Genomic DNA, 27,760 nt, shown 5'->3' with positions numbered 1-27,760 from the left:
TACATCAGCACTTTAAAGATTTATTTTTTACATAATCACAGAAAATAAATAATTTAGTCAGCATAGCTTACAAACTCACACCGATCATCAACCCATTCTCGGACACAACAAAAGCCATCCAGAACATCCTACGTGTTTCTGATTGTATATCAGTAATGAAGAATTGCAGCATTACATAGCTGCAAAGTACAATTACTGTGTAAAACACCGTATGCAGGCAGAATGGTATATCAATCTGGCATGGACCGCTATATATCTGAAGAAAAAGATACCTCAGTCATTTATTTTTTCAATAGAAAAATAAAAAGATTAATGCTATTTCCACATAAACAACATGGGGAGACCTGCACAGGGCAACTCCTCCTTGGAGTGATAAGAGTGGGGCTTGCATAGGAACAATTTCACACCGCTGATTGTCAAAAAGGCATAAGGAGTAGAAAATTGATGGCATCAAAGTGAAAGCAAACAGGTACACTGTGGAATCATTGTCAATATGGACATTGCAGGGCATAAAAGCAAAACAAATCTTTAAATAAAAAAAATACTTTATTGCAAAGATTTGCAATAAAATATGGACTTAAAATGCGCTCACCAGCCAAATTGAATAATTATTTCCATTTACACTTAATTATCTGGAGGGCTAACACCGATTGAGTGGTGTACCTACACTTTACGATTTGCAAATCCGTTACCATACAGGCTTAGAGCAGGGAGTTGTGGTAGAGTCATGGTTTCATGCAGGTCTCCTGCCTCTCTCACTATACTGATCCTTCAAATCTAACACATTACAAAGTATTAGACAGACAGAAGACCTACGTGTGAACAGTTCCAATGGTTTTGTTTTTACAAAATGTAGCTCTACCCATGGTAGTGTCCATAAACTTCTTACCCCAGTGACTGGCTGCCAGATAGGGAAGTGTAAATAAAAACAAATGCACATTAGGAGGAGGTAGTGGGTTGTGATTTTACTGGAGAACCCCATTCAAGGGTTTGTACATGCCCTCCTGCATCCTCTACTAAATACATTGCATTATCTTTATAGCTTCCTTTTGTATCTTTTTCACCAAGGCCATTATATCGAACAGGCAGAGCTGTTTATTTATGTTGCCCTAGGGTTGCAAGAGACTCCACAAACCCCTTTAAAATTTGTTGCCACTTAAGTATCCTGTAACCATTTACTGTGACCTAAGGGACATGAAATGTGTCCCACGGTACTTCCAGATACTGGTAAGCATCTACCACCTCCTGAGACTACCTTCCAAATCAATACCTTGCCCCCTCATTGGCACAACATATCCTAGTTATATTTTATCTCCAACTGTTTGTAGCTGTCATAAACAAAGTCTCATTGGGTTGGGAGGGAGAGGGGGAGGGAGGAGAATCTTGGCTGGACAGCCAGAGAGCACAACAAGTTAGGAGTGTATTTAGTGTGGACAAAAGGACAGGATAGAGCAGAAGCTGTGCTAACATACAATTAATCCCACATCTTCGGATCCCCCATCAAAACTCTCTGTTAGTGGCAATAACAACATCTCATCCTCTTCTTCAGGCCTTCCTAGCAATTCACCATCCTCCCCAAATCTCTCACCTCCCCTTGCACCTAAGAGACCCTCTCCACCCTGGGGGTGAAAGATCCCTTCCCTGCCCACTTGGATCATTCCCATCATCAATCCACTCCTATCCTCAGTTGGGTAGATGTACTGAGGGCTAACAGAAGGCTCAGTGAAGGAAACAGAATAATCAGTAGAAACTAAAGGAGTCTTCATTTGTAAAAGTGAAGTGGAGGAGGGATCACTGCCTTCTGATGCCAGCTGTGAAGAGCCTGTTCTCTGATCCTGAGTTGGCTCAGTCTGTGTCCCCTGTGTACGAGGAGGAAGGAGCCCCCATCTCCGAAGTCGGCGGAGGAGACGCCTAACAGGACGTGGAGGGCGTCTCCTTGGTGGTAGTTCATTTTGTGCTCCAGCAGGAATGGGTGGTGCCTGATTTAGGAACTGTAGTAGACTGCGAAGATTTCCCATAAACGAGCCCTACAGTAAGGGAAGAGAATTAAATATTATTATAGTATTTAAAAAAAAAAAGAAAAAAAAAAAAAAAAAAAAAAGGTATAGTGTAGTGAAAAATTTCCATCAAGAGGCACAAGTAAAAATAGTAGTATTTCAGTAAATACACATCAAATTTATCTGGGGGGGAATCCTACCACCTTTTCTGGCTTCCTTCCCTAAATCCTACATTACACTTCACTTGTTACTGGCTTGGCCCTGTCATCATGAGAAGCAATTTCGAAAATCCTGGGAGCTCCCCCATTTAAAAATACCAGCATCAGTTCCAGTATTCTTAGTATAGTGGAGGCGTATTAAAGACTCAAAATTGTCAAATCAGGCATTCTAATTGTCCACCCCTCCTTCATCGTAAGGGGCTCTGTTCTACTGAGAAGAGAATCACTAGATACCATTTAGGAGCTCTACTGGCAGGTCATATTTCTAGTGGATTGTCTATAAATGCAGATGAAATACAGTAATCATTTAGTGCATGTTATCAGTACTGCACAGGAAATACAAGGATGTGCTTAAAATATATGCACGTAAAATTTGTTATAAAATATATATAACTACATATAAAAAGCTCCAAAAGCATGAAAGTTACATTGAGAGCACTGCTCATTTTTGTCTTGTTATACAGCTAGCCCTGAGAAAAAGGTTAGTAATCTCTGGGTAGAACATTCCTAGCAGCCACTAGATGGAGCACAGCAATTATTCATTTTTTGAGCTACAATGTGTCCTGGTAAACATGGTCTTTTTTTATTTCATTACAGGTATAATTGGCAGTCATTAAAATGATTGGTAGTGTCAGTGTGGGACGCTTACGGAGAATTACTGTGTGTGCGCATTTCTTTCTTTTTAACCTCCTCTTTTTGTGGGTTACTATTCTAAACCATTCCTGTAGGTGTTCATATTTATGAATTTCTCTGCAACCATTAAGTGAGCAATTCCCCTGTGCCCCATCCTCCAGTTTCCTGTCCGATTCCACACTACCCACTCAATATTCTCTCTCACTATTTGAGAATCTTTGCAGTCTGCCTGTGACACATTCTAGAGGTAGATCACCTTTTTCCTATATAAGGGCTATCCAAACATTTCAGCATTTTCAAAGTAGAGTAAAATACTAAAGTAGTAAACCACAAGATAAAAACATAAATAAAAGTATTCCCACTAATATTACAACCCTTATTTCTGTTGCATTCACTGGTAATATTTAATCAAAGTTTGCAGGCTATGGTCACTTCATAATAGGTCAAGCTTCTCCATTTCCTCAAGGCTCCCTATGACAATAAATGTATTACAATCATAAACACCACCACAATTATTGTATATATTTAAAGCACCAATTATATTATGCAACGATGTATAAAGAATGTGCAGTTATTCAGATCAGTCTCTGCCCCAATGGAGTTTACAATCTAAATGTTACTTTCTCGCAGTTCTACCAGTGCCAACATGCTGTGGCAACCACCAACAGATATGCTGGCACTTGTAGTTTTACAAAACAAAATGTGCTATCTTATTGTATTAAAAAAATAATCCTAAAAAGAACAAAAAAGGAAGAGAGAATGAGAGAATGGGTGTGTGGGGGTGTGTGTGTGTGTGTGTGTGTGTGTGTGTGTGTGTGTGTGTGTGTGTGGGGGGGGGGGGGGGGGGGGGGGGAGTCAGTTGAGAAAAAAGGGAGCAGGATGGAAACCGTGCACAACTATACTCAAACTAATTTTTTTCCCATCATAGCAGAGTTATCAGCATACCGACACTGTACATATCACATTATTTTGCATTACACTCTGCTCTGATGGTATGCTGCTCAATTGCCCTAAGCCATCTCAAATTTAGCTAGTGTTCCCTGAGGGAGTGCACACATTTCATCTATAAGCTTTTTCCAGCTCTCAACTGTGAGGTAACAACAAAGACATGGTTATAGCTTTCCTACAGTAAAATAAAAAACATGCTTTAGGAAATGTTTATTTAAGGATGGAGTGGAAGTGTCAGTCATACGCTCACAGAATGGGGGGGAGCGAGATCTCCAACATACCATCAAGCCTATCCAGTACTTGTGACCAGAAGGTGTGAACATTGTGGCATAAGCACAATATAGGATAAAACGAGATGCCCTAATGCTGGAACTTGGGGCATTTGAAATCAAAACACAGATCAGGCCTTTGTTAAAGTGGAAAAACATAATAGAGTCTGCATAAAAGATATTTCTAGCATTACAAGACACCACAGAATGAGCCAACCAGACGTCCCTCTCAATCTCTTAAAAGTCCATGACACTTCTGACAAAGGATGGAAAATATAGCAAGGGTTAGATGTAGAAATAATGTTACATAAAAGTCATGTAAGTTTCTACCACGGACTTCTACTAAGAGTTTCTTCTACAGGAGACTGGTCCATCTGAATCCCTCTATTTGTGCATTGCATGAAGATACCTAAAAATGTGTTTAGGAAAATCTATTTTTGATTAATTGCTGGTTATAGAGCAGTGCTCCAAAAGGTGGACCCTGTTCATCCAATTCAGAAAGATTTTTTGGGCCATAAGTTGGTGTCAGGAGAAACAGTATTGTTAGAGATATGTCTCATAACTGCCAAATTTTAAAGTGACTGAGCAATTTGTGTCGTACTGTACGTAAAAGACGTCGAGAAGGTCTATGTTGTTTAAAGGAGCGGGGGGGGGGGGCAAACAAAGGATGACCCCAGCAGACACCCTCCAATAGCTTCTCCCTCTCTTATCTACGCCCATGGAGTTGTGCAGCTAGATAATAATTATGCATATTCGAAACCCAAGGCTATCACTCTTTTTGCCCATTGCATTTTGGCTAATGCCAGTCTGGGCCACCCGTGTGTCCATATAAACTAAAACGAACGCAGAGTGTAAAGGGATTATGAGAGCATGTGCGGGGAGTGTTGTAGGAGAAAAATCATCTTTATTTTGCCGATTCTGCCTTATGAAGTCAGAGGCCAGTACGGAGCTTTGTTTTTTGAACTGGACTATTACTAGTGTTAAAATGGAGTTTAACATAAGCTTCCCACTCAAGGGAGACCGATATACCCGGTCTATATATAGTGGTCCAGACCAATGGATACTAGGGGAACAAAAAAAGAGTATTTGCTGGGGAGAACTAATGGAAAGATAACAGATTTGCCCCAAATCACTTTAGGCCCAAGAACGGGAAAGAGTGTTCTCTATTGTTTGAAAAGTATAAATGAGGGTCAATTTAAAAATAGAGTGCATATAATGCAATTTTTTCATGTGTTAAACCAAACTTTAAACACAATGATTGAGTCTTTATTTCTGACTGCCATTGTCAGGGGCTCAAATGCTGTGGCAAAAGTGCCAGGAATAGGGAAGCCCCTGTCCGGTCCCCCTCCATAACAAAAAAGGTGTGGATATCATATTCCCCGTTTGTATCCTAGCTATAGGAAGTTGGTATGATACCAGGATCCACTTAATAAAACGTACACCAAAACTAAATTTGCCCATGCCTTTCCCCAAAAATGCCCATCCTACAGAGTCAAATGCTTTCGCCACAAACAGTGACACCACTATTTGGTCTCCTGGGTTGCTATGGGGCATCTGAAGATGTATTTGGAGGTGGAAAATATTAATAGAAGTGAATTTGCCTGGGATGGGGCAGGTAGTTTACCAGACTGCTTTGGACTTAACAGTATTACTATGCTATTGCTCTGCCCTAATTTATATCTCTGCTGTTTACTCTCCCACTTACGCCCCTATATTTTCCCCAACACTAATGAAAAGAGCTATTGGTATGGGCAACAACCTTACTCTCTAAGCAGGTATGGGTGGCCTGGACTGCGAGTTACATGGAGGTACAGTCATGGCCAAAAGTTTTGAGAATGAAAAGTATTGGTTTTCACAAAGTTTGCTGCTTCAGTGATTTTAGACCTTTTTGTCAGATGTTGCTATGGTATACTGAAGTAAAATTACAAGCATTTAATAAGTGTCAAAGGCTTTTATTGACAATAACATTAAGTTTATGCTGTCAACCAACTTCTGGGCCTCATACTGACTGATTGCCACCCATTCTTGCCTAATCAACGCTTGGAGTTTGTCAGAATTTGTGGGTTTTTGTTTGTCCACCCGCCTCTTGAGGATTGACCACAAGTTCTCAAAGGGATTAAGGGCTGGTAAATTTCCTGGCCATGGACCCAAAATTTTTATGTTTTGAACCCTGAGCCACTTAGAGCACCTTGCCATAAGGCAAAAGTGATAACTATCATGATGGAAAAGAAATGTTTGCCACCAAACTGTTCTTGGATGGTTGGGAGAAGTTGCTCTTGGAGGATGTTTTGGTACCATTCTTTATTCATGGCTGTGAGCTTAGCCAAGGGAGTGGGCTTACTCACAGTTTTGACTGAGAAGCAACCTCACACATGAATGGTCTCAGGATTCTTTACGGTTGGCATGACACAGGACTGATGGTAGCGCTCACCTTTCCTTCTCCGGACAAGCGTTTTTCCAGATGCCCTGAATAATCTTTACCTCAGTCCTCAGCAGTCCAATCCCTGTATGTTTTGCAAAATATCAGTCTGTCCCTGATGTTTTTCCTGGAGAGAAGTGTCTTCTTTGTTGGCCTTCTTGACACCTGGCTATCCTCCAAAAGTCTTCGCCTCACTGTGAGTGCCAATGCACTAACACCTGCCTGTTGCCATTCCTGAACAAGCTCTGCATTGATGGTGCCCCGATCCCGCAGCTGAATCAACTTTAGGAGATGGTCCTGGCACTTGCTGGAAGTTCTTAGGCGCAATGAAGCCTTCTTCACAACTATTGAACCCCTCTCCTTCAAGTTCTTGATGATCCAATAAATGGTTGATTTCGGTGCAATCTTACTAGCAGCAATATCCTTGCCTGTGAAGCCCTTTTTGTGCAAAGCAATGATGACTGCATGTGTTTCCTTGCAGATAACCATGAGTAACAGATGAACAAAGATTTCAAGCACCACCCTCCTTTTAAAGCTTCCAGTCTGTTATTCTAACTCAATCAGCATGACAGAGTGATCTCCAGCCTTGTCCTCGTCAACAATCTCACCTGTGTTAACAAGAAAATCACTGACTCGATGTCAACTGGTCCTTTTGTGGCAGGGCTGAAATGTAGTGGAAATGTTTACGGGATAAAGTTCGTTGTCATGGCAAAGAGGGACTTATTGCAATTCATCTTACCACTCTTAATGACATTCTGGAGTATATGCAAATTGACACTCCTTTTATTCTGAAACTGCTCTCACAAGAGTGACCAATGATTTACTTACTGCAAAATCTAAGGGCAATTTCTCCATACTCATTCTCCTGGACCTCTCTGCTGCTTTTGATACTGTTGATCACCCTCTTCTCCTACACCTTACTACCCTTCACTCCATTTCCCTTCGTGACACAGGGCTTTCCTGGTTCACTTCCTACCTATCGAACCGCTCCTTTACTTTTTTCAGTGTACACATCTTCTCTTGGGGCACCAATTCGCTCATTCGGCCTCCAATACCACCTCTAAGCTGATGACACCCGTTGTGTAACCAACTGTCTTTCTGCTACCTCCATATGGTAGTCCAAACACTACCTAAAGCTCAACATGTCCAAAACTGCCAGAGTCACCACTTGCCCTCAGATCTCCCTCACTGTCAATAACACCACAATTTCCTTAGTCTCCCAAACTAGCTGCCTTGGTGTCACACTTGACTCCACCCTCTCCTTTATTCCTCACATCCAGACTCTCTCACAGTCCTGTTGACTCCACCTAAAAAAACATTGCGACAATATGCCATTTTCTTACTCAACATTCTACCAAAACGCTTATCCATTCTCTCATCATCTCCCATCTTGACTATTGCAACCTTCTGCAATCTGGCATTACTGACACCCATATGTCCACATTTCAATCCATCCTAAATGCTGCTGCAAGACTGATCTTCCTCTCTCACCGCTTCACATCTGCTGCACCACTTTGCAAATCTCTACACTGGCTCCCTGTGTCCTCCAGAACCAAATTCAAATTACGCACCCTTACCTACAAAGCCATCAACACCACTATCCCTGCATACATCTCAAACCTCATATCAAAATACTCTCCCTCCCGCCCTCTTAGATCTACCTCTGACTTTTGCCTCGTCTCATCTCTAGTAACCACCTCTCACTCCAGCCTACAAGACATCTCCCGTGCTGCTCCCAACTTATGGAATTCCCTACCATGCTCAATCAGATTTTCCCACAGCCTTCAAATCTTTAGAAGCTCTTTGAAAACCCATCTCTTTTTTAGAGGTGACCATATCCTCGATAACACTATTCACACTAATGCACCCTCACTACTATCCCAATCTCCACTCTAAGCCACACTAGCTCAACTTGTTTCAGCTGTGCCCGCTTCCAATTAGAATGTAAGCTTTCTAATGAGCAGGGTCATCCATACCCTTTGTCTTCATGTCTGCATTTATTTTGTCTACATTGTATGTTACTGTTTTATGTATGTAGTTTTCCCTACTGTACGGCACTACAGAGCACTGTGGTGCCTTACAAATCTATGATAATAATAATTCTGTAACTCACAGACCTTTTCACTTATTGACCTCAAGATCTACGTAACCATAATGCTCTCATAGTGGATCTTAACCTCCACCCAGCCCCCCAATCTATAGAAGATGTTAGCTGTTTACTAGGTAAACATTACAGAAATATTGAAACAAAACAGAATGACCGATTACTTTTTAATTAACTGACACTACTCATGCCCTGACAGTGTTGATTGAAACAACTATGACATAAACTTATCAAAGGTTGATAAAAGTCTCTATGGACATAAAGATTAGGTGTAACAAACATATTTGTTTTTAACATGGGTTCAAAGCAGTACAAGTTCTGGCACTATGTAGACAGGTGGATAACAGCCCACCTATCATTGCTATAAAAGGATTCTCAGGGGGACTTTTGTACCACCCCTTCCAATATTAAATTCTGGGACTTCTATATTCAGGTGAAGAGTGCCAAGGCACTATAGAGGAATATTTCTCAACAACAACTTTCCCACAATTACCAAACAAGAGTAGAGACTTTCTTGATGCCCCTCTAAAGCTGGAGAAGATAGATGCCATAAAGGAGTTGGGTATGAAATGTCGACATTCAGAAATGTCCACATTTTCTTTTGCGGACCCAAATCCAGCCCCTTGCGTGCCAGGCTGGGGTTGGTTTGTCATTATGGCAAGGGGCCCCCACACATCTATAGTGCCACCAGAGTCTAGTGCTGGTAATAGTAAAATCAGGGGGACCCCACGCTTTTTGTTCCCCCAATTTTGCTAGTACCAGTACTGGGAGCACTTGGGCTGGTTAAGCTTTTTGGGAGGTGTGGGCACTTTTTTATGGTATTGTTAGTTTAAATTTTATGTCAACATTTTAATCCTGTTGACATTTAGAACATCGACCTATTAACTGTCGACCTTATGGTGTCTACTTTCTGACTGTCGACATGTTAATTGTTGAATTTCGGACTACATCCCCAATAAAATAATGCTTTATAGCTAAAGTCACAGGGCCTGGTGGCATCTTAACAGATTTGTATAAAAAATATGCTGAAGTACTAAGCCAACTACTCCTAAATTATTACAATGTGGCATGAGAGATGGATCTTTGCCCCCAGAATGGCAAAAGTCAGAATAATTGTTATTTCAAAAAGGACAAGGATCCAGAGAAGTGTATCAATACCACTGATAAGTACAGAGGCTAAAATCATAGCTATAAGAATGAACAAGGTTACAGCCACAAAAATTCACAAAGACTAGGATCTTCTCCAGGTAGAGCCAAAGAGTGATCCCGTTTCGAAAATTCTGCCACCAGTGTAATTAATACTTTGGTGAAAGTAATCCGGAATGTCGCCAGACCAAAAGGGGAAGACAGGTGAACTGTAAATGCTGTCCTAAAATACAGGACCCGAGGAATCTCTGGTGATGAACTGCAACAGGGATATGGAAGTAATCATCCTGAATATCTATGGATGCAAGAGCAGTCTTTCTTGCTTATTGCAGTCAGAAATTAATTTACAGATTCCATACTGAAAAGTTCGGAGTTTGGAGTGTGTAGTTCTCTCCCGAAAAGAGACCTTTAGTCTCACAGAGCCAATTAGAAAACTCTTGTGGGAGGGGCTGATGTACCTGATTGTAAGCCAATTGTTTTGAAATGTAAATTTATTTAGCCTCTCAGCTCTCTCTAGACAAAGGTCTGTATCTTTCCATACAAAGTGATGGGAGGAGAGAAACCAACTCTCTTGTAAAAAAATTTGTGTGAAATGGAAAATGTCAAATATTATATTCTCTCTCACTTTGCTAGGTAGCAACTAGCGGTGCCTGTGTTGCCACCCCTTATCCTCGGCTTACACTACCAGGTATGCATAGCCAGGACCACAGAAGAAAAAGAACAACCTATTATCATGGGCAGCATGGTGGCTAAGTGGTTAGCACTTCTGCCTCACAGCACTGGGGTCATGAGTTCAATTCCCGACCATGGCCTTATCTGTGTGGAGTTTGTATGTTCTCCCCGTGTTTGCGTGGGTTTCCTCCGGGTGCTCCGGTTTCCTCCCACACTCCAAAAACATACTAGTAGGTTAATTGGTTGCTATCAAATTGACCCTAGTTTCTGTCTGTGTGTGCCTAAATTATTTGTCTACATTTGCCCTACTCAAGATCAGGCCCATATCAATTTGGCATTTAGGTGAATAACTATTATAATGCCATACTCTTCTTTATTGAACAGAAGTAGTTTGACCGCGGTACCTCAATGCTAATCCTAGTGAACAGAGAGCTTTATCATGAATATTGGTTTAGTTCACAAAATGGCTGCCTCCACTGTGTAGGTGACAGATATTCTTTCACAAATTTATTGTTAGTGTTAGAGAGTTCTTCTAAAACCTGTAATCTGACAATATACTGAATTACCCATTTACAGCTTGGATCTATTTATAATTACATACCTACTAAATATTTCTTTTTTTCTCCACTACATGAAATCTCTCTTAACATTTCTAACCCTTATAAAGAAAAAAAAAGTTCACATCTTAATTTTATTTCAACTAAAAAGGAGAACAATCCAGCAGGAAATAGCACTAAGGAGTGTTTCCTCCTGTGAGGGAATACTGGGACATATAGCCCCCAACAACTGTTGAGCCACAGGTACCTAAACCTGCTCTATACCACAAACGGTGTTTACGTTCTAGTGCAGTAAACCTGCATCTACAAGGCTGACTGCAGGTCAAGTTAAAAAGGACAGCAAATTTTGTTAGGATTAACAGTGAATATCAATCAATATGAAGCTTCTGCATCATGTAAACCCACTTCAGCAGCAGACAAGAAAAATGAACCAACAAAAAGGTCAATGCATGTCAAGCATATACATTCATATGTTCCAACAGGATCATTGGCATAAGCTGTAGCTCATCATTTGGATGTTGGATCATCATCAATGGACTGTGTAGTAAGGAGTAGTACCCATGGCAAAAGAAGAACACAAATTATCTAGTCTCTCTCTAGTTTCACAAAGTATCTAGTGTAAAAATATAACATCTAAAACAGAAAGGTATAACACACACACACCCCAGGGGGAAGACTAATTCTTAATGAGCATTTTTTTTTTTTTTTTTAAGTATTCTTTGTACATTAAACACTATATATATTCCACTAGTACAGGGGTCAGCAACCCCTGGCACACATACCAGACCACTTCTGTCTGGCACTTCGACACAGCAGCCATCTCCTTAAAGCAGCTGATGGCCAAAATGGAGCTTCCGCGCATGTGCAGAACCTCTGTTTCAGCCGTCATCGGCTGCTTCACTGAAGCAGCTCTGGGATTTCTGGAACGGAAGATGTGTCTATCCAAAGGTAAGCAAGAGCAGCACTAAAAATTGAGGGGCAGATATATGTGGCACTCTATGAATAGGGGGAACAGGGGGACAACTATGCAGCATACTGTGAATAGAGGAGGGGAGGGGGTCATACCTGAGCAACATACTGTAAATGGGGGGGAGGGGGTAGTGTACAACTATGCTGCATACTATAAATAGGCGGAGGGTACAACTGTGCGGCATACTGTGAATTGGGGGAGGGGGCGCAACTGTGCGGCATACTGTGAATTGGGGGAGGGGGCGCAACTGTGCGGCATACTGTGAATTGGGGGAGGGGGCGCAACTGTGCAGCATACTGTGAATTGGGGGAGGGGGCGCAACTATGCAGCATACTGTGAATTGGGGGAGGGGGCGCAACTATGCAGCATACTGTGAATTGGGGGAGGGGGCGCAACTATGCAGCATACTGTGAATTGGGGGAGGGGGCGCAACTATGCAGCATACTGTGAAATGGGGGAGGGGGCGCAACTATGCAGCATACTGTGAATTGGGGGAGGGGGCGCAACTATGCAGCATACTGTGAATTGGGGGAGGGGGCGCAACTATGCAGCATACTGTGAATTGGGGGAGGGGGCGCAACTATGCAGCATACTGTGAATTGGGGGAGGGGGCGCAACTATGCAGCATACTGTGAATTGGGGGAGGGGGCGCAACTATGCAGCATACTGTGAATTGGGGGAGGGGGCGCAACTATGCAGCATACTGTGAATTGGGGGAGGGGGCGCAACTATGCAGCATACTGTGAATTGGGGGAGGGGGCGCAACTATGCAGCATACTGTGAATTGGGGGAGGGGGCGCAACTATGCAGCATACTGTGAATTGGGGGAGGGGGCGCAACTATGCAGCATACTGTGAATTGGGGGAGGGGGCGCAACTATGCAGCATACTGTGAATTGGGGGAGGGGGCGCAACTATGCAGCATACTGTGAATTGGGGGAGGGGGCGCAACTATGCAGCATACTGTGAATTGGGGGAGGGGGCGCAACTATGCAGCATACTGTGAATTGGGGGAGGGGGCGCAACTATGCAGCATACTGTGAATTGGGGGAGGGGGCGCAACTATGCAGCATACTGTGAATTGGGGGAGGGGGCGCAACTATGCAGCATACTGTGAATTGGGGGAGGGGGCGCAACTATGCAGCATACTGTGAATTGGGGGGAGGGGGCGCAACTATGCAGCATACTGTGAATTGGGGGGAGGGGGCGCAACAATGCAGCATACTGTGAATTGGGGGGAGGGGGCGCAACTATGCAGCATACTGTGAATTGGGGGGAGGGGGCGCAACTATGCAGCATACTGTGAATTGGGGGGAGGGGGCGCAACTATGCAGCATACTGTGAATTGGGGGGAGGGGGCGCAACTATGCAGCATACTGTGAATTGGGGGGAGGGGGCGCAACTATGCAGCATACTGTGAATTGGGGGGAGGGGGCGCAACTATGCAGCATACTGTGAATTGGGGGGAGGGGGCGCAACTATGCAGCATACTGTGAATTGGGGGGAGGGGGCGCAACTATGCAGCATACTGTGAATTGGGGGGAGGGGGCGCAACTATGCAGCATACTGTGAATTGGGGGGAGGGGGCGCAACTATGCAGCATACTGTGAATTGGGGGGAGGGGGCGCAACTATGCAGCATACTGTGAATTGGGGGGAGGGGGCGCAACTATGCAGCATACTGTGAATTGGGGGGAGGGGGCGCAACTATGCAGCATACTGTGAATTGGGGGGAGGGGGCGCAACTATGCAGCATACTGTGAATTGGGGGGAGGGGGCGCAACTATGCAGCATACTGTGAATTGGGGGGAGGGGGCGCAACTATGCAGCATACTGTGAATTGGGGGGAGGGGGCGCAACTATGCAGCATACTGTGAATTGGGGGGAGGGGGCGCAACTATGCAGCATACTGTGAATTGGGGGGAGGGGGCGCAACTATGCAGCATACTGTGAATTGGGGGGAGGGGGCGCAACTATGCAGCATACTGTGAATTGGGGGGAGGGGGCGCAACTATGCAGCATACTGTGAATTGGGGGGAGGGGGCGCAACTATGCAGCATACTGTGAATTGGGGGAGGGGGCGCAACTATGCAGCATACTGTGAATTGGGGGAGGGGGCGCAACTATGCAGCATACTGTGAATTGGGGGAGGGGGCGCAACTATGCAGCATACTGTGAATTGGGGGAGGGGGCGCAACTATGCAGCATACTGTGAATTGGGGGAGGGGGCGCAACTATGCAGCATACTGTGAATTGGGGGAGGGGGCGCAACTATGCAGCATACTGTGAATTGGGGGAGGGGGCGCAACTATGCAGCATACTGTGAATTGGGGGAGGGGGCGCAACTATGCAGCATACTGTGAATTGGGGGAGGGGGCGCAACTATGCAGCATACTGTGAATTGGGGGAGGGGGCGCAACTATGCAGCATACTGTGAATTGGGGGAGGGGGCGCAACTATGCAGCATACTGTGAATTGGGGGAGGGGGCGCAACTATGCAGCATACTGTGAATTGGGGGAGGGGGCGCAACTATGCAGCATACTGTGAATTGGGGGAGGGGGCGCAACTATGCAGCATACTGTGAATTGGGGGAGGGGGCGCAACTATGCAGCATACTGTGAATTGGGGGAGGGGGCGCAACTATGCAGCATACTGTGAATTGGGGGAGGGGGCGCAACTATGCAGCATACTGTGAATTGGGGGAGGGGGCGCAACTATGCAGCATACTGTGAATTGGGGGAGGGGGCGCAACTATGCAGCATACTGTGAATTGGGGGAGGGGGCGCAACTATGCAGCATACTGTGAATTGGGGGAGGGGGCGCAACTATGCAGCATACTGTGAATTGGGGGAGGGGGCGCAACTATGCAGCATACTGTGAATTGGGGGAGGAGGCGCAACTATGCAGCATACTGTGAATTAGGGGAGGAGGCGCAACTATGCAGCATACTGTGAATTGGGGGAGGGGGCGCAACTATGCAGCATACTGTGAATTGGGGGAGGAGGCGCAACTATGCAGCATACTGTGAATTGGGGGAGGGGGCGCAACTATGCAGCATACTGTGAATTGAGGGGAGGGTGCAACTATGCGGCATACTGTGAATTGGGGGGAGGGGGCGCAACTATGCAGCATACTGTGAATTGGGGGAGGGCGGAGGGGACAACTATGAAGCATACTGTGAATAGGGGGGACACCACTATGTAGCATACTGTGAATAGGTGGGACAACTATGTGGCATGATGTGAATTGGGGGCACAATGTGGCATAATTTGAACTAGGGCACTACTGTGTGGCATAACATGAACGTTTATTTGCTGGTCCCATTGATGTTAATATGATATTAGCATCATACACACGCCCAACTGGCACATCTGGGCCTGACTAGATTTTAGCCTCCACACTGGTAGAAAATGGTTGCCAACCCCTGTACTAGTAGTTGCTTTGCAATCCTTTTTGTTTTGTTGCATGTAGAGTTACATGTACTGCTGATGAAGCCAGAGAACTACTACTATTATATTAACAACCCCCTATTCCTTGGAAGATGTACACCTTCCAGTGGTATACTGAACTCCAAAATGAGTTTAAAAGGAAGGTGAATGCAGCGTGGAGAGTCTTCACAATCAATCTACAGGAGCTGGACGGACCCAAAATGAATAACCAACATTAAAAAAAAATCAAAAACACAATATATATGTGCAAATGTATCCAGATATGTATCCAATAATATAATAGTACACCGATATCATGCACATATGGTACACTCACATCACTGGGGCTCTCGGTGGGGAAGTCATCCACAGGGGGTATAGCTCCTTGAGCGATCAATTGTCCATAGGACGGTGGAGCCTGCTGCTGAATCAACTCTGCATCAATTCTTGACAGCGGGGCAAAAACACTATAGACAAAAAAAAAATAAAAAAAAATTGTTAGACCTGCTGTTAGCACTTATGTTCAATATTATCCATTCATCCTTCCTTTAAATCAGGGGTACACAACTTTTTTTTGTTCCGAGGGCTACACTGGAAAACCATACTCATTTCAATGGGCCTCAATAAAACATGACTTGCTTAATCATGTAAAATAAGCAGATTTTACTAGAGGACCCTCTATGTAGTTATGGCATACCACTCCACAACAACAAAAACTCCCCAAGTGGAAAGAAGTGTGCACACCACCACCTGCCAGGGAAGGGCCATCTCATGTAGTGGTGGTCACATCACACAGGAAGTGAGCCATGTTTACTTCTACTCCCCTCTCTTGTAAAATATCACAAAGTGTTTGAAATTTCCACCACCACTAGATCTAGATAAGACCGTAACCATGCACCAGTTGTGAAAAAAGTGATTAATGTGACAAAGAATATTATATTACCCTGCACTGTTTAATCTCTCATAAAAAATGTGATGTAAAACCCAAATAATGTGCACGTGATGCACTCAAAATAATATTGATATTTATGTTCAATTATGACTTTTCCTCTAACGTTGAAAATAGGATATTCACTCATAAAAATAAAGCAAAAAAAAGTATAAATAGCGTGATACAATCAATTTAAATATATAATATATAATAAAATTCTTAAACTATAAATGCCTCCAAAAAATTCCAAATAGTATAGTGAAAAAATATATTATTCATAAATAAAATTCCAAATATGTGTTAATGTTGAAGCCTCTTCAGCATAAAACGAAATTGTTTTTTAATAGAGGAGCCCTCCAAAAGGAGGATGTATCAGGAGGTGCATCAAGTTGGGACATTGATGTTCATATTCTCCTACCACTAACATTGTACTTGGCTGGATGACTACAGTTTGTCCGGACTATCTAAAGATCTTTTGTCTGCGATCATTTTGCAATTTTGCATAAGTCTGGGCATTGGCTTGAGATAAACATTATTTTTCTAAAAAGTAGAGGAAGCAATATTGGAATACATCTAAAGACACCTTTTGAGGCTCCTATTCAAGAATAAGTCTTGTGAGTGAGAAGATACCTAAGGGGATTCTTCCATTCAAAAACGATTCCATCCATATGCTGAAGATGTTTAAAACACAAACACACACACTTCTAAAGCGATCCTGTAAGTGGAATACCGAGGGGGGACTCCTCCATTAGGAAACAATTTTGTTTTATGCTGAAGAGGCATTAACACACATTTGGAAATTTGTTTATGAATAATATATTTTTTCACTATACTATTTGGAATTTTGAGGAATTTATAGTTTAAGAATATTCTTATATATTTAAATTAATTGCATCACAGTATCACGCTATGTATAATTTTTTTGCTTTATTTTTATGAGCGAATATTCTATTTTCAACGTTGGAGCAAAAGTCATAATTGAACATAAATATCAATATTATTTTCAGTGTATCACGTGCACATTATTTGGGTTTCATATCACATTTTTTTATGAGAGATTAAACGGCGCTGGGTAATATCATATTCTTTGTCACATTGTAAAATATCCCACCCAACATTATCTCTGTAATCACACGTTTCCCCTCACCCCTCTTGTAGCAACACAACCCTCACACTGTAGCACATACCTCCCAATATGTAGAGGCACTAAATCGGGACAAAATAAAAGACCTGTCCACAAATGGCCATGTGTGTGTGCAAATCTCCACCTACTTTTTCTTAAGCTCCACCCCTTTTATAGCCCGCAAATCAGGGTGTCCCGCCAAAATCGGGACAGTTGGGAGGTATGCTATAGCAACACATGCATTCACACTTACATAGCAAACAATTGATCCCCCACCCCTCCGTAACAACACATCCCCTGCATATTTCTTACCCCTTCCCCCAGGACTTATCTCCTCAGTACAATGACTGTATGGCAGCAAGTCATTCTGATTCACTGCCAGACTGACCTCACTGATGAATGCCAGTTCTCAGTGTAGTTGGGGAATGGAAGAGCCTCCACCCTGCCATCCAAGTGAAACCCATTACAATGTGGGATAAATACAAGGGGACCCAGGACAGACATACCTCAGTAGTATTAATGCCCCAGGTCTCCCTGTATAAGTTCTGCTTCCTATAGACTGCAAAAAAATACTTTGCAGGATGGATGCAGCCTACATGTTGCATGCTGTGCACCAGTGCTTTAAATCAACCTTATTCCTCACCTATACTCCCGTGCTCTTGAAGTATAGAGTCGGCATGTACATCCTAATGCTACCACAAGTAATGTGGCACAGATCAAGCTTCCAATGACAGCTGCTGCAATCACTTTCCGCGGAAGGGTGTACCCACAGTTTTTCTCGTCACTTCCATCTTGACAGTCCGCTTGGCCATCACACACCCATGCTTCATACACACAGCGCTCCAAATCACAGTGGAAGCCGCCAGGCTGACATCCGCGGCAGCCTTTTTCATCTGTCTCATCTTGGCATGAAGTTTGGTAATTACATCTCTCAGTAATGGGGTAACAGGCACGGCTCTTGGCACATGGAAAGTGACCTTCCGCACAGCCAGTACAATTAATTTCATCTCTGCCGTTGGCACAGTGCCAGACTCCATCGCAACGCTGTGAGTCTGAAAAACAGCCACCACCAACCTCCACGCCATCATCCCATAAAATACCTGGACTGGAACCGCAAGGCTGGTCCCAGGGAAGACAGTAGCCCCGTACACGGTAAGTGGCATTGAACCCTCGGGGACGGAAAGATGGAAACCAAGCATAGCGAGTGCTATAGACAGGAAGGTGAGAACGGGAAGGTGGCGATTCCATTAGGTCAGACAAATTAGGGCCCGAGTCATGATCTTGGGACCTCGACCTAAAGTCAGAGTCATAAGTTCCAGAGGACTTAATATTAGGATTACGTTGGTTATTTGTGTTGTAGTGATAAACAACAATGACCCTTCCTCCAACAGACTCCACTGTGACAGATTTCCCATTACTCTGTCGGTCCAAAGCACGAAGAAGTCGTGGAAAATCCCCAATACTATGCTCATATACTACAAGACTATCTAGTGCAGAGAGTTGGAGTGCAGAAAACTGCAAAGCAAGGCCTCGGCTATCTTCAGAGTCAATTAGCCAATGACAATAAGTAGGCAGTGGAGAGGGTGGAGCTCCTGGAAATCCAGGAGGAGAGAAGACCCCGTAGAAATCGTTCAGGGTGAAGTTGCAGACTGACGAACATGCAAACTCATCAGATTGATCCTCACAGTCAATGGAACCATCACAGAGTGAAAAGAGTGGAAGGCAGCCAGAGTTGCATTGAAAAAAACCTGGAAGACAGGGAGAAGGGTCTGGGAGAGGGGAGAGATAATTAGTATTATTAACATCATTACTTACAGTGTGCAAACATTTAAAGCAGAAGTGTATATTAAGGGGATCATATTACGAAGTACAAGAAATAGAAAGTAAAAATGGCCCATAAGGGCAAGTTTTATCTTAATTACCCCTGTTATAAATCATACTGATATGATGTTAGTGAGGAGTTCAAAGATGAAAAGGTACAAGTTTGAAGGTTTCTAAACAAATCACACAATTATACCCCATTCATACTGCACCAAAAACCCGGGTTTTTGCAGAGGCACGCTGAAAAACCCAGGTCTTGGTGCAGTATGAATAGTCCAACCACAAAATCCCGGGTCTAAAATCCCGGGATTTAGACCCTTTAGGAAATTGGCACTTTAAGTAACTGTATCAGTTAAAGGCTCCTCCCTATCCTACAGGAAACCGTTTTTATATCGAAACCCCACAGGCAGAAACAAAACCAAAGAGAGAAACAACTTCACCCCTGGAAAAAAACCAAAAACTAAAACATTTAACTTTAATAAACTCGAATGAAGAACGATAGCTGCCCAGCGCTAGAGGCTTGCAACACAATTTTACAATTCCGTATGAGAACAACCCCTTATTGCTGCTGTCTTTCAGCCGCTAGAGGAATAGCGTTTGTCTGAGAGTGGATTGTCTTGAAATTGCTAATTGCAAATTGCTGATTGTCTTGAGGATCATTTACCTGGTCCACAGGGAGACAGGTAGTGAGAAGACAGGAGATCGATGATACACGTATATCCGATCTATAAAGCCTCTCACCCAGGAACTTGAAGTGAAAGTGAACCACCGATCCCAATAAAGCGGTAGTCTGCCACCACAGCCTCTGTGGGTGGGTAGACTGTCTGTCATGCAGCCTTTTGTCTGAGGGCTTGGCTGGCGACTTCATAGTGGACCAAGCCTGTTTAACCCTCTACTGACCTCTACGAGGAGCTTAGAACTGCCGACTCAATTCCCGATCCCTACCTTACTGCAACAGAAAAATAACTGAAACCGAGAGCACCTCGCTCTTGGCATATTTACTGGTAATTTAAAAAACCCAAAAGTTCTGTTTTGACCTGTGGCATAGCTAATAATCTTATCCAACATTTAAACAAAAAATGCAGGATTCCAAGGCAGCCCAGCAAAAACCCTGTCCTGAGGGCACCCCAAAGAAAACGGGAAAAAACAGAGCTCTCTGCAGTATGGGGAGATATAAGAGGGAGGAGCATTTAATTGATAGAATAATTTAAAGTGCCAATGCCCTAAAAGAGGCTCTAAACCCCTTGTCCAGTGCCCCCAGTGGATAATAGAGAAAGTAAGATTATAAAACAGGAAGATTATCAATTGTTTCTGAATATTCACAAGATAAAGTTATTTTCTTCCTGCATGTATTAGATTGTAAAGAAAACACCAGAATGGGCACATTTGCCATGTATTGAATTCAAATTGGATATATATGTATTGCTATTTTCAAAACTCATCAAATTAGAGCTGAATACCATAGTGTTGAGGAGGTACTCAAAGGGAACAGAAGTTTGGGAGTGCAACAAATAGAGTTTAAAAGGTCTAATCCACTCAACAGTGTTAGGGAGACATTTGAATTAAACTAGATCTATAATAACATTGGTTATTTACAGTCTTTTATGTCACTGTTATAGTACTTGGTTTGTAAGTCCAAAACTCACCATAAGTGTAATCTCCTTCTATGAATACTAGATGTCCTGGAAGGGAAGCAAGAAAAAATGATTAGATGAAAGTGAATACTAAGGTGTAAAGGTACATCACAATATCAGAAACTAGACAAACTCTACAAAGTAGAATACTAAACAGGGAGTAACATATGAGAACTTTAAAAAAAAATAAAAAAATGTATTAAATGGACCAGTGTACCACACACATCGGCCCCGAGTCATTAATGGGAGCAAAGCATAAAAAAGGAGTAACTTTGCACCTGGGCAAAACCATGTTGCATTAGAGGGGGAGGTAAATTTAAAATGTGGGAACAGATTTATAGTTGTGATAAGGCATGTCCTAGATCAACTTTAAATGTCAGTGTAAAAATAAAGCTATCAAGTATTTGTGTCTTACATGAAAAAAGCCAGTATTTAATTTGCATTCTTTGCACTGTAACATGGTTTGTCCTGGAGAACAATTACTCCTATTTTTATGCCTTACTTTCCTTAATGACTCAGGCCCATTATGTATAAAGTCATCTACTTTTAAGATATGTCAGACTTTGGAAACTTCTTTCCCGGACAACAGCATGGAAATGGAACACTGAAGTATTAATCTCTTCCACTGGTGTTTCCTATGCACAGTTCAGAGTGCTAGGCATTTCTGATGATAAACATCTACTATCTTGCTCTTTCATCTAGACACTGCTCTAAGTTGTACTTCAACTGCATTTATGGAAGATTTGTATTGTATGGATCCAATTATTTATTATTTTGAAGCATTAAGTCTTCCAGGCAAACAGGGCTAGAGGATGAGACACATTTTATAAAAGGGAGTGAACTGGACTTCTGGATTGACACCGGCTACTGTTATATTCATTTAGACAAAGAGACTGAACTTAATCATAAAAGTTCAAGAAGGGAGTGCTTTTCTTGTAATAACTATGCTTGTAGACAACAAAATTCTGCCTAAATGTCATGTCTACCTCCTCTCCCTCGGATCAATTAACTGTTTGGACAGAATGGATTTCACACAAATCATTATAGACTGATGACATGAATGTCACCAAGTCACTGATGTACTGAAAGATCCCTGCTGTACTGAAAGATCCCTACTGATGCATTCACTGATTGCTGACAGAAGAAAAGATGGGCCAATGGAGACATAAGGCATGTCAGATTGAAAATTAAAAATGTAGGAAGCTAGGTAGACTACTTATTCCTCAGTGTAACCCCAGATACAGCTACAAGGGAGTCCCTGTATCTGGGTGGGGGAACCTGGCCCTCTTATGGATGATAGAATGTTTGAAGAAACTTCAAAAGAAAGAGCTAATATTTCACATCTATTACGAAAAGAAGGGGGCCAGGAAAGAATAGCAATCTAGTCTTGACAAGAAGCGATCTCAGCCTTTTCTATGTGGTGACAATTACGGCTTTACTCAGCCAATGCCAGAAATGATGATGTTGAGTTTCTTCTGTAGGTGGTCCTTGAGAAGGATATCAGCCTTAGTACAATTCATGCCCAGTTTACAGTTCTATAAAAACTGTAAATGGACGCAACATCCTTTGGCAATATGGTTTATGCAAGCTGTTAAATATTTGAAGACTCATATGTAACGTTCGTTTTGTTGCTACCAATAAACATTGTCCAATGCGATTATTGTGGTTCCAACGCACAAAGAGATTTAATAGCAAAATATAGCAGGATTTACAGCAAGCCATGATGACGCATAAAAGGTATAACAATAAACAGGAAAATATAAACCGATACATTACGCTAGCGCGTCCTGGGCCCAGGTCCATGTTCAGCATTGTAGTCTACAGTCAGAAAGAGAGAGATCCAACACTGGCCTAGGGCTTGCATATATGCAGTTTCAGTTAACAAAAAAATAGTGATGATGTCACAATGTACACAAAGATAAACTAGGGTCTTTCTTCATTGGTCCAGGGCTCAGGTCAGTCCAGTACAATGCAAATATAGGTCAGATCAAAGGATTCCTCTGATAAGGTGTGGGCCAGCTCACTCCAACAGTTGAGCACATGTGCCTAAGGGATCTCACCTAATCCAGTTTAAACCAACCTATTTGCATTCCATACACTATCATTTTGAGCATCAATCCTTTATCTTTCATAACTAGCGGTCACAGAAAGCAATCACTTCACCGATAGTAGCGGACGCCTGATGGTAATGTGCAGATTAAAATGACACTAAACATGATACATTTCCTATATCCTGAGCCTAAAGCTGGGTACACACTACAGAAATTTTGACCAACTTTTTATGCCGAGCGATTTTACATGCGATCGATGGGCCGATCGCTCGGTCCATGGACTGCATACACACTAGCCTTGTTTAGGACGATAAAGGGAAGAGCGAACGTCCCTTTAGCGACTTTTTACAGCCATGTTGTCGTGAGCAATGACTGTAATTTCGTACTCACTGTTGTGGATCGGCCGGAAGTTTATACACACTACACAGCGGAAATGAGATTGGAACGAAAATATTAAACGGTACGACCAACCAAATGAGGCGATAATCGTCCATTTGGGCAGACTTTCGACCATCGTGTCACTGCACACACTGACCCGACTTTTGAACGAGAGGTCGTATGTTTGAGCCGATTATTGGACGAAAACAGTGTAGTGTGCACCCAGCTTTAGATACCATGAATATAGTTTTATCTATGTATAAATAATCTCTAATACATTTTACTTATAAATAAATGTGGATTGGAACCTTAATAAATGGGTACTATTTATAAGTGTAAGTGTGAACGTAAATGTGTGTATTAATCCGTGCGATTGAGTCATTACACGTGGCGTAATAATCGCAATTGCACGGTAAAACAATATTAATTTAGCTGACTTCATCCAATTATTTGCCTTCCACACATCTCAGGTGATCTACTACTGGTTCTGCAAAACACTATCAGAGCCCCCATTTGATCCCCTTGTAAAAACTGGATCATGGGAATTGACTCATAAGTTGGTTTAACGAAATGGTCGTGAAAGCACTTCATGCCAATATCACATGACATTTTTCTCTCACACCCCATAGAAGTGCACAGGAAAATCCATGATGTTCAGGTGCTTTAGTCTCCGATAATGGGCAGAGCCAGATATTGTGGCAATATCAGGCGGCTCATTGCTCCAAATTGAATCTACGACTGGATATTAAGTATCCCAAATACTGTCAGAGTTTCACCTTAACCAATTCTACCACCAATATACTTTGAAACCTCACAGGGACATGAACAAGGAACGTGACACAAGTTGGATGTTCTTAGGGCGCCAAAAGTATTTTTAAAGACAGATATGAGTAAGAGCCTCCTTTTTGGATTTTGGAGGTCCAATAATAGATCAATCTTCAAAAGGAACTATTACACATTGGAGAAACGCTTTACAAAAAGGACATCTTATGCTTGTACACCAGAGCTTCAAACCCTCTGGCATTAATGCTCATTTCATAAAGGCAATTTTTACCCTTTGAATGCCTGCAGTTAGTGATTCACCTAAGGAATGAGGCGAAGCTGCAGTGTGGTTATCTATTAAGAACATTCTCTAAAGAACTATATACTGGACAGTCAGTAACTTTTTTCGAGTTTGGAATTAAGGTCCTTTAGGAAGTTTGCACCAATAACTTTGTAAATACCTTCAATGTCCCACATGTAGAGGTTTAGGAAAGAAAAACATTTATGTCCCTACCTTTTTCCTTTAACACATCTGATATTAATACAAAATGAGACGCAAGCAGAAATTTGGAAAGTAAAAATGTTAGAGCGTCTAAATCCCCATGTTTAACTTTTGCATTGGTACAATTTTTGATCACCACTGCCCCCACATAAAATGGTATTTCACAAACCAAAACAGCTCAGTATGAACCTTAATGGCTTTAACTTCAAAGTTCATCATAATAACTTTAATTCCCAGTACAGATGCAATACTGTGTGTACAGCATAACAGCCTCAGGAAAGCATTACGCCCAGTGCTAAAATGAAGTCATCAGTTGCTGTTAGTCTGCAACATGATTCATTACTAGTGCTTGCAACCAATCATTGCAAGTTTGTACTTCTAGTACCTCTCTCTGACACCCCCTGAAAACAGATTTGCCTGGGGTAAACAGCATGAGGATCGATCATTACAACATGACCACAGACATTTATTATAATACAATTGTACTGTATCCTAGATACATTTAACTTACAAAACACACAAGACATGAACTAATACTGAACACTGCAACTAGACCCCAAAACAAGGAGAACAGTTCTTGGCAATTGGTCAATATTAAATAAACAAAAGCAACATTGCCAGAAATAAAATTTCGAAATCTGCGATTGTTTACTTGAAATTAGTAGGCAGCTGGCAACTATTACATTTCTCTTCAGTACATTGGGGTATATTTCTTTAGCACAGATTATATAAACAGGGTTACATTTATAACAACACACTAATAAGGTACTAATGCATATGTACCACTAACCATAACATAGTTATAACACACTGATATTATCAGTAAAACAGGCACAAACCTGTTGGATCTAAAATGTATCCAGTACATTATGTGAAATGTCCCTGCAGTAACAGAATGGGTGTTTATATATCATTCCACTGGCACAACACAGAGATGGATCCTGTAAAACCAGGAAAGGCAACCTGAGGCTCACCAGCTGCTGTGGACCCCACAGACATTACATGCTGGAACTTGTGGTTCCACAGCCCCTGGAAAGCCACAGGTTACCCAAGCCTGTATCAACACACAAATAGGTTTCTTAGGCCAGGGTTGCTGGGGGTCCTTGTGTCGCGCACACGGCAGTACAACAAGACACACAACAAACTGAGTTTCCCAATGTGGGGGATGGTTACAATCTTACCGCAAAGAAGAAGTGTGAAGAGATAAGACATGCTGCTTGCTCGGGGAGGGTAACTCCGTTACCGTGTCATGCCTATCCAAACATTTAAAGCACTTTAGGTAGTTATGCTGTAACTTTCTCGAGATATTTCTGCGTTATCTCCAGCTCTCTACACCCCTCTGTCTCTTCCTGTATCTTATTTTTCTCTCCACTTCCTCCTTCCAAAACACAAGTCTCTTCCGTCTCTCTGGCGCCCCCTGCTGGACCTTCTCTTCTCTGTCACCCTGCATAGCGCTTCCTGACACCTCACTGTTCACCTGTAGTCACACTTGTCAATTGTCCCAATTTTACACGGACACACCCTGGATTTATAGCACTGGAACTGTTTGTGTTTGGAAATGACCTAATTTTTTCTGCACTGACCAAACGCACAGGGCAATTTATCTTATGTGTCTGAAATGCAGTTTGCTTGCAATGGCATTTCATACATGGACATGAAAACATTAACTTTACATAGCACTGCAAAAAAAAACAACAACATTTGCTTCAATGCAAACAAACTTAAACGACAGGCCACTAACTAATCAGGTGGTGAGTGGTCAGCTGGTTCACCATATTCTAGTTTTCTAGAAATATATATTGAATAGGGTAAAAACATGTACCTGCATACATTTATACCCCTGGAAGAACGACCCAGGAATCTGCTGCAGTTTACATGTGCAGTCACACAATGAATAAACTGGCCAGCAGGTATAAAATATATTGGAATTATTTTATACATTTCTCATATACATATTGCTTTCTACCTTAAGCTGGGTACACACTACAGAAATTTCAACCAACTTTTTATGCCGAGCGATTTTACATGCGATCGATGTTCCGATCGCTCGGTCCATGGACTGCATACACACTAGCCTTGTTTAGAACGATAAAGGGAAGAGCGGATGTCCCTTTAGCGACTTTTTACAGCCATGTTGTCGTGAGCAATGACTGTAATTTCGTACTCACTGTTGTGGATCGGTCGGAAGTTTATACACACTACACAGCGGAAACGAGATTGGAACGAAAATATTAAACGGTACGACAAACCAAATGAGGCGACAATCGTCCATTTGGGCAGACTTTCGACCATCGTGTCACTGCACACACTGACCCGACTTTTGAACAAGCGGTCGTATGTCGGCTGTTTGAGCCGATTATTGGACGAAAACAGTGTAGTGTGTACCCAGCTTTACGTATTACTTTATAATGTAGTTTACTTATCTGCAGTATCTCAAAATACATACACAAACTCAGGGCGTGGTGATTGTGGACACGGGACTTCTTCTCCCAGTGGCTGTTGGCTCCAGAAAGGCCCATGCGAGGGAAGATTAAGCGTGCCATTTTTTCTATGCAGACGTTAGTGCAGACAGCAGTGAATCTGAAAAAATAAAGTCAACCAGTGACAGCAGGGCCAAGAGAGAGCGGGGCACCACTGGCCCTGTGGCCATCATCCTTTCTGGCATTTACCAGAAGGGCCTGAAGGCCAGTCTGGGCTTGCCTAAAACCTATGTCAGTAAATTGCTGCAACATGTGGTTAGGTACTGCTGCATTAGACCATCATAAGACCATCAACACACACCTTTCACCTTTGAACTGCTGTAGGATATGCTCCAAGACCATTAAGTACGATTCACATAACATGCAGGGAAAATCATGTGCAAGGCTACACCATTTAAGAAATTCTGTAACATGCTCTTCCTATCATGTACTGTAAGTACTGCAACAGCTCCCCCAGGGGCTAGCACTTGGTGTCCACAAGCCATTCACCATAATGAGTCTCCCTTGCTCAGCATCCTAATCATTAACAAACGCCCCCTCATGAAAGGACAGATGTTAAATGAGCCTGGATATCCCCAGCGCCTCCTTGGGCACAAAGCAAAGCAGTGAAAATTATGAGGGGGCTCATCATATCAGCCAGCAATGGAGTCTTGCCTGAGTTCCTTGATAAACTTTTCTTGGACAATGTCACGTATTGATGGACTTCCATGTTTACCAG

General features: G+C 42.6%; 1 protein-coding gene across 1 annotated transcript; it reads right to left on the bottom strand.

Moving 5' to 3' along the window:
* Positions 1 to 25,953, bottom strand: LRP10 (LDL receptor related protein 10). The gene is made up of 5 exons (XM_075211325.1): positions 25,744 to 25,953; positions 20,882 to 20,917; positions 18,058 to 19,183; positions 15,698 to 15,827; positions 1 to 2,027 (listed from the first exon to the last, which is right to left on the bottom strand). Exons 1-5 carry the CDS (start codon positions 25,772 to 25,774, stop codon positions 1,464 to 1,466), a joined length of 1,887 nt encoding a protein of 628 aa, XP_075067426.1. The 5' UTR covers positions 25,775 to 25,953; the 3' UTR covers positions 1 to 1,463.
* Between the last annotated feature and the right edge of the window lie 1,807 nt (positions 25,954 to 27,760).

This window comes from Mixophyes fleayi, chromosome 1, assembly GCF_038048845.1.
Source record: "Mixophyes fleayi isolate aMixFle1 chromosome 1, aMixFle1.hap1, whole genome shotgun sequence".
Lineage (NCBI taxonomy): Eukaryota > Metazoa > Chordata > Amphibia > Anura > Limnodynastidae > Mixophyes > Mixophyes fleayi.
The sequence above is the reverse complement of the archived record's forward strand: the minus strand, read 5'-3'. Positions and strand labels throughout refer to the sequence as shown.

Bases quoted from the DNA above. Each gene is read 5' to 3' on its own strand.
- LRP10 (XM_075211325.1), bottom strand. From the start codon at position 25,774: ATGTCTTATCTCTTCACACTTCTTCTTTGCG. The intron at 19,184-20,881 runs GTGAGTTTTGGA...CCCCTCTCCCAG, and splicing joins AGAAGGAGATTACACTTATG to ACCCTTCTCCCTGTCTTCCA. The intron at 15,828-18,057 runs GTGAGGAATAAG...TTTTGTCTATAG, and splicing joins TCAAGAGCACGGGAGTATAG to TGTTTTTGCCCCGCTGTCAA.